General features: G+C 39.7%; 1 protein-coding gene across 4 annotated transcripts in view; it reads left to right on the plus strand.

Moving 5' to 3' along the window:
- The window catches only part of Ccdc171 (coiled-coil domain containing 171), a 323,333-nt gene that overhangs the window by 48,963 nt on the left and 266,683 nt on the right, over positions 1-7,687 (plus strand). For all 4 annotated transcript variants that reach the window (XM_031377774.1, XM_031377773.1, XM_031377775.1 and 1 more), the window contains one exon: positions 1,834-1,980. In XM_031377774.1, the coding sequence (XP_031233634.1) occupies positions 1,834-1,980 (147 nt within the window). The remainder of the gene's footprint in view (positions 1-1,833; positions 1,981-7,687) is intronic.

A 7,687-nucleotide genomic window follows, 5' to 3' on the forward strand; every position in this document is an offset into this window, starting at 1 on the left:
TTTTTGGTGTTTTCGAGGCAGGGTTTCTCTGTATAGCCCTGGCTGTCCTGTAGCTCACTCTATAGACCATGCTGGCCTCTAACTCAGAAATCCACCTGCCTCTACCTCCCAAGTGCTGGGATTAAAGGTGTGCGCCACCACCGCCCGGCCTCAAGACAGTTTTGATAGCAAATTATGAACTTGGATTTCTGCGATTTTTTTTTTTTTTTGAGTGGCCAGGAATTCTTGGAAGTGCGTATATATTTGTATGGAAAGTAGTGTTACAGGGAGTAGCTTTGGAGGCCATTGGTGATGGCCCTGTCCCACGTGGTTACCTCCCATTTTCCCCCGGATTTAAAACCACAAATAAGAAGGTGGAGATAGAGGGCTTTGTTGGGGCCTGGTAAGGGAAAATGTGCTTTTTCTCCTAGTCAAAAGCACAGACCAACCGCCTGGCCCTGGGTCAGCACATGCCATTCTGATCTGCTCCAAAGATTAGAATACCATTTTCAGATCAGATTAGATACCATTTTCTCCTAAGACGAAATCTCGGTGGCCCTGTCGATCACCTGGCTGGGAGACCCCACAGGAAAGCTGATTCACTTGAGGACACGCTAAGGAGATGGGGAGGGCGATTTGAGTTCTAACTGAAAAAAATCCTAAGTTGTTGTTATGCTTCTTTAGGGTAAGGACAAAGCCTAAGCATGCTTCTCCTGACCTCCGACCTCTGTCGTTGGTTCTGTGAAGTCGTCCTTCTCCCTCCAGCACGCAGCTCCCTATCAGTCTGCACTGCTGGGCATGCTGGCTTTCTTGGAATGGCTTTTCTTCTTCTTCTTCTTCCATATCTCTGTTTTCCCAGAGGCTGCTGAGATTTAAAGCTTGCCTGCCACGTTGTTTCCTCAGACTCTAAGAAAATGTCCCTTTGAGTTGCTTTTTAAATGCTTTTATTAAGGAGAATAAAAAAAAAATCCAAAAAAGAAACCTAGATTTGCCCAGTAACAATCAAACAAACAAGCAAAACTTTTTTTTTTTTTTGTGAAGAATTGTGATTGAAATCTGTCTACCCAGATTCTGTTTTAAGTGGCCAGAGACTCTTGGAAGCCCCTCCCCTCCCCACCCTATGCTTGGTGGGGGAAGGTGGGAGAGAGGGATCTTCTAAAGGCTTGAGGTGAGAATGATGTTTTAGATTAGCTTTGTGGAAAATACCTATAATATCTATGTATCTGTCAGTCAGTCAGTCTGTCTGTCTATCTGTGAATTTTGTTTTACATTCCAATCCAGACATGATTTTTAAATTTAATTGGAAAAAGACATAAAGCTATTTAAATAGAGAAGCTTCGGCTATTTTCTTTGGAAACCTTTTGAAAATTGAAGAGGAAACGAAACACAGCCATCTAGTGGTTCTAGCGTTAAGAGCACTAGGCAATAGTTAAGTACTATGTGCTCATGTTAATGTCTCTCACAGGTCTAGTAAGTGTTCAAGCTAATCAGCTCTTATCACACAAAGGGACATGTTCTTCCTAAATACTCACACATATTAATGGCAGGAGAAAGTGCATGTGACAGTTAAACTACAACACTGTTGCACATACCCTCAGAGGTCATTTGAGCTAGTATAATATTCTAATGTCCCATACATAATGTTAGTTACAGTGTTTATTAATCACACTTACTAACTACAAAAGTCACATGTACATCCTGAGACACTGTGAAAAAAGATGTAACTGTCTCCTACCTCTACAGGGTAACCCACTGTTATAACTGAAGCCCAGATTTTACTCAGCCCCTTCTGTACAGTAACTCTTAGTTGTCAATAGCTTACAAATTACTGAATCAAAGTGAATTATTTTCTAGGAGCAAGATAGTGCTGTGCAAACTATGCAGAAAAAAGTGGAACAGTTAGAAGCAGAACATATGGACTGCTCTGACCTTCTACGGCGACAGACGAGCGAGCTTGAATTTAGCACTCAAAGGGAAGACCGTCTGAGGAAAGAGTTTGAGGTACGGCTTACCAAGTTTTATAAAGCTGTGTGTTATTCATGCAGTGGCTTCAGACTAAAGGACACTGTAAGTCAGGAAAAATGGGGACTGCTTTGATTGTATATTTGGCTTCTTTGAAAATTTTTATATCCCAATAAAGTATTTTTCATTTCCCTCTAAAATATTCATTAAATTTTTACATTTATTTATTTGCTTACTTATGGTGTGTGTGTGTGTGTGTGTGTGTGTGTGTGTGTGTGTGTGTGTGTGAATCAGAGGTCAGCTTGGAGGGAGTTCTCTCTTTCCATCCATTGTGCTCTGGGGGATCAAGCTCAGACTGTCCTCCTGAGCCATCCTGTTGGCCCAAACTTGCTCATTGTTGACAAGTGTTTCTCATGGAATATTTGGAAAGTTTGAAAGGGATTCTTGACATTTTGAGGCTCAGGAAGCAACACTGGAGGAAGTCTTGTATGTACAGGTCTTAAATGATTAGGATGGTTTAGTGACCTGTTTATTTTTACAGTGTAGAGGACTATACACAGAGTCTTGCACTTGCTAGGCAAGTGCTTTTTACTAAGCTTTGTCCTCATTTCCATTTTAGACTAAAGTAGTTGTAGATTTGACTGTGGTTTAAGAGAATCAACAGAATTTGTTTACATACTGGGTTATGGGGGGGGAATATTGTCAAAGATATATTTTTTTTAATGTTAGCTATTCTTCTGTTGAGGGATGGGTTCTTTCCAGCTTCTGGCTATTATAAATAAGGCTGCTATGAACAAAGTGGAGCATTTGTCCTTATTACTTACTGGAGCATCTTCTGGGTATATGCCCAGGAATGGTAAAGCTGGGTCCTCAGGTTCTACTCTGTGGTAATGTGAAGCATGAACTTTGCAAAGATATAGTTACATACTTACTAAAAGTGGAGTAAATTTTATATGATTAAAGAATGTATTTCAAAAATCAGTATAGTATAAGAGAAGACTCTACTTTCAGTAAAAAAGAATCAGGTTCTATTCTAAGGAATACTTTGCAGTTATTGTTTTACTTTTGTTGAATTTTTTTTCTGGCTAATAAAGGCTATATAATGATATTTTTATAATTTTAAAACACTGTAGTCTTATATATCTTTTTAAAAAAAGTTGGTAATAGAGTTTCAGGATAGCCATGGCTACATAGAGAAATTGTCTTGAAAAAAACAAAACAAAACAAAGCAAACAAACAAAAAAAAACCCAGGTATAGTAGTCAGTGTTTTGAATATTAGAATAAAACCATTTAGATGCTACTCAGGAGTCTATCAAACCCTAGGATCACCTTTACTTTACAGTCGTGAAGCAGCATTAGATAGTAGTGGGCTTCTTATTTGAAATTATTTATTCTCATTTTATGTGTATGACTGAGTGTACCACATGCATGCCTGATACTCTTGGAGGTCAAAAGTGTATCTTAGCTCCCCTAGAACTGGAGTTCCTGATGTTTGTGAGCCGCACATGGGTTCTGAGTACTCTGCAAGAGCCACGAGTAGTTTTAACCACTGAGCCGGCTCCTGAGACCTACCTTTATCCAGCTCGTGTTTGTACGCGCATGCGCCATGGAGCATGTATAGAAGCCAGATGCCAACCCGTAAGATTTGTTCTCTCTTTCTACCATGAGTGTCCTTGGGCTTAAACACAGCTCATTATTCTTGGCAGCAAGAGCCTTTACCTACTACTATGTTCTTACTAACCCTGTTGTTAATTTTTTTTTTTTTTGAGATAGGGTTTCTCTGTGTAGTCCTGACTATCCTGGAATTCATTATGTAGACCAGGCTAGCCTCAACTTAGCATTCATCTGCCTCTTGAACATTCACCTGGCTCCTTGAGTGCTGGGATTAAAGGTGTATGTTACTACCGCCCTGGCTCTGTTGTTAATTTTAAGTATGCCTGTTTTGACTTATTGGAGAAAAAGTTTAATATCTCTAAACTTTAAGATGTGTCTATGGGTAGTTCTATATTGACTTTTTTCTCTGTGAAGTATTTAATTGCTCTGGTATCTATTGGCTTATGCTAAAGGTCTAAAATTATTTCAGGTAAATTTTATTTTTTAATTTATTAAAAATTTAAATTAACTTTATGTATGTATAAATGTATTTCATGTATGTATGCCTGGGTGTTTTGCTCTCATATATATTTATGTATCATACATGTACCTGGTACCTGCAGAGGCCACAAGAGGGCCTCGAATTCCCAGGAACTGAAGCCAGAAACTATTGTGAGCTGCCATAAAGATACTAGGAATTGAACCCAGGTCCTCTAGAAGGGCAGCCAGCTAATTTTAGGCTGATATGTGATCATTTTTAGTTATATGATATAGGTTTTTATTCTTGTGATAAAATACATAACTGAAATCACTCTAGGGAGGGAATGTTTATGTGAGGTTAGGGCTTGGGGTACAGTTCACTATGGCATGGGGAGCAGTCAGGAAGCAGAGGGAAGGGCTGTGCTGTACCGCATAGGGCTTCCCCAGACACGCACTTCAAGGGGGCACGGCACAGCAGGCATACGAGGGTCAGAGAGCAACCTGCAGGAGACAGTTCTTTCCTTCCTTCCACCATGTGGGCTCCAGGGATTGAACTCTGATCATGTGGCCTGGTGGCAAGCATCTTTGCCTATGGACCCATCTTTGCCTATTGCCCCACAGTTTTAATTTTATTCTATTTATGAAAAGTGGATCAAGTGTCATCCGCTTATCTATTATTTTTTATATTTAGATATCTTTAAGTTTTGTTTTATTTTGAAATGAATATATTTTGCTGTATGCCTCAATGGTGACATAATGAACTACAAATTAAATTTCTAGAGAACATGGTTTGCTACATTTTTTTGTTTTCCGAGACAGGGTTTCTCTGTACAGCCCTGGCTGTCCTGGAACTCACTGTGTAGACCAGGTGGCCTCGAACTCAGAAATCTGCCTGCTTCTGCCTCCCAAATCCTGGGATTAAAGGTGTGCACCACCACTGCCTGACTCGGTTTGTTACTTTTATGTTCAATTTTGTAGACCATTACCAAGAAATCTAGCTTCTTAGATAATTATAAGTGTTATTTTAATAGAATTACAGAAAATATCTAATGATTAAGAAGTTTTCTAATATTTTAATTTAACAAAGATATTTTTAATATCAGAAATTGAAACATCTAATATAATGGATATTTAGCCTAGTAAATGGCTTAAATTTTGGTGAGTCTTTTAAATTAAATTAATTCATTTTTGTGACTTTTTTTCTAATAGTTATGTTGTATGAAGGTAGTTTCTTATGTGCCTGGGCAAAAAAGTGTTTATGTACACATTTATATAAATAGCATATTTGTAAAATGTTATACCATTGCATGGCTTTGCCATTGTAGTATGGATCAATGGTTTCTTAGATATAAAAGACAAACTTCCTGTTCAATTTTACAAATGTGGTGGTAGATACTGTTGAACCAAGGGAAAAATGAACCAGAAAAAGGAATATCTGTGGCTTTTATAAACCTCGTTGTAATAAGGAGAGTTTATTATAAGGAGAGTTTATTATCATGGGAAATAAATCTTAACTCAATAAAAAAGAGACAAGAGAAGATGCAAACCCAATTCTGAGAGAACTGAAGGGACTCTTGATTGCAGAGGAGGGAGGCTGCCTGCAAATAAATGCTCAATTGCTTCTGTCAGTCATGCCCTGTAGGAGCACAGCACAGGGGAGAAGCCTTAGTTACTAAGCGCCTATCTCTGGAGTGGAGAGGGAAGGGAGAGCATTCTTCGCTTGTCCTCGTGCCCATGAGGGTGGCCTTGTAAGTCCATCTCGTTAAGTCTTCCTGCATCTGTCTTCAGTACTGGTGCTCATTGCCAAGTATAAACAGGCAAATGACAAAGGACTTGATGTATGGTCATATTTGTAAGTATACATTTAAACACAATACATTATGTTCCTAATGGATTTTGAAGTTAGAAATGCTTTGTAAAAATACTATATTTGCTGAAGAAAAGGTAAAGGCAGTTAAAGATTCTAATTACACTTATTTTTCTGTTCATTTATTTATTTATATGTCTCTGTGTGTGCCCTCATGTGTGAGTGTGTGTGCCATGGTGTACGTGTGGAGCAGAGGACAGTGACAGTAGTTGATTCTTTCCCTCTGCTTTAGGGTCCTGGGATCAAACTTAGTTCCTTAGCCTTGGCAGCAAATGTAAAGGCAGTTTAAAAAGCTGTTAAATTAGTAGTACCACACTAAATAGAAATTGTGATCCACAAATTTTTTTCACAATATTCCCATTTTTGTTTTCTGATTTCTTGCTTCTAATACCTAAGTGCCGTGGGACTTTTGCCCACTAAGCTGTTTTATAAGGTGAGTACATCTGCTTTGTTATTAATTCCTTGCTAAGTAAAAAAATTGGTGTCTTCTAAGTATCTTACTGAGATACATTTATGTTGATCTATGTGTATGTTTATGTCTGTGTATGTGCTCACATGCATGTGTGTTTGTGCATGTGTGTATGTGTGTGCACCTGTGTGTGTGTGTGTGTGTGTGTGTGTGTGTCACATGTGGAGATCAGAGGACTTTTAAGAGTCAGTTCTCTCCTACTATGTGGGTTTAAATTCAGGTTGTTGGGCTTGGAGGCGAGCACCTTTCCCCACTGAACCATCTTGTCAGAGAGCTACAGCAATGTAAGTGCTCGCAGCCCATATTGTTTGGGGACATAGAGGACCTGAGTTTGATCTCCTGGACCTGTGGGTAAACACTGGGTATGGAGGCATGCACTTTTAATCTTAGCACGAGGGAGGCAAAGGCAGGTAAATCTCTGGGCTCACTGTCTGTCTGGGGTCTCTGCAAACACCAGGGCCAGCAAAAATAAATCCCGAAAGGACATCCCATTCAGCAAGACTTAGCTGCTGCTGGTTCAGACTTCCCAAGTCTGATATTGGGCAGTTTATTTTAGACATCTTTAAGTTCAGTACAACTTTGGATAAAAGTGTCCAGGCGATGATATCACAATAAAGCTCAAGGCATGACTATATTTAAATTCTTTTGCAAACTACATGTGATTTCTTCCATAAGAATGGGTTCTGTATCTTAAGAGCCTAGGGAGAGTATGGTGTGGTTTGGTCATTGTAGAAATCACCAAGCTATAGAATACATGTGACATCTCCCCTAAGGATGGGTTCTATTGACTGAAAAACAGTGCTTAAGATAGAGATCTAGTCAGGAAAAGTGTGGAGGATAAACATAATGGTCTGGGGGTTCAGGTATGTCCTGAACCTACAGATAGGACAGGTCATCAGGATATCAGCTATATCCGTTCCCAGCTTCCCTGGCAGAAAACAGTTATACAACCCAGAGTCAGGGTCAGGGTCAGGGTCAGGGTCATGGACTTAACCCTGCATGTTTAGTATTCCTGGCTTTTCTGGCGCTTATTTGTGATCACAGGGCCTCATGCCCTCTACAACTGTCCAGTCAGCCTAGCCTAATTGTTGGATACCAGGGCCAATAAGAGACCCTGTATTAAAAGAGAGGAACAGAAACCAGGCAGTGGTGCTGCACACCTTTAATTCCAGCACTTGGAAGGCAGAAGCAGATGGATCTCTGTGAGTTTCAAACCAGCCTGATCTATAGAGCGAATTCCTTGACAGCCAGTGCAGAGAAACAGTGTCTTGAAAAAAACCAAAGAGAGAGAGAAGAGAGGGGAAAGAGGGGAAATAGGGGAGAGGGGAGAGAGGGG

This window comes from Mastomys coucha, unplaced genomic scaffold, assembly GCF_008632895.1.
Source record: "Mastomys coucha isolate ucsf_1 unplaced genomic scaffold, UCSF_Mcou_1 pScaffold18, whole genome shotgun sequence".
Lineage (NCBI taxonomy): Eukaryota > Metazoa > Chordata > Mammalia > Rodentia > Muridae > Mastomys > Mastomys coucha.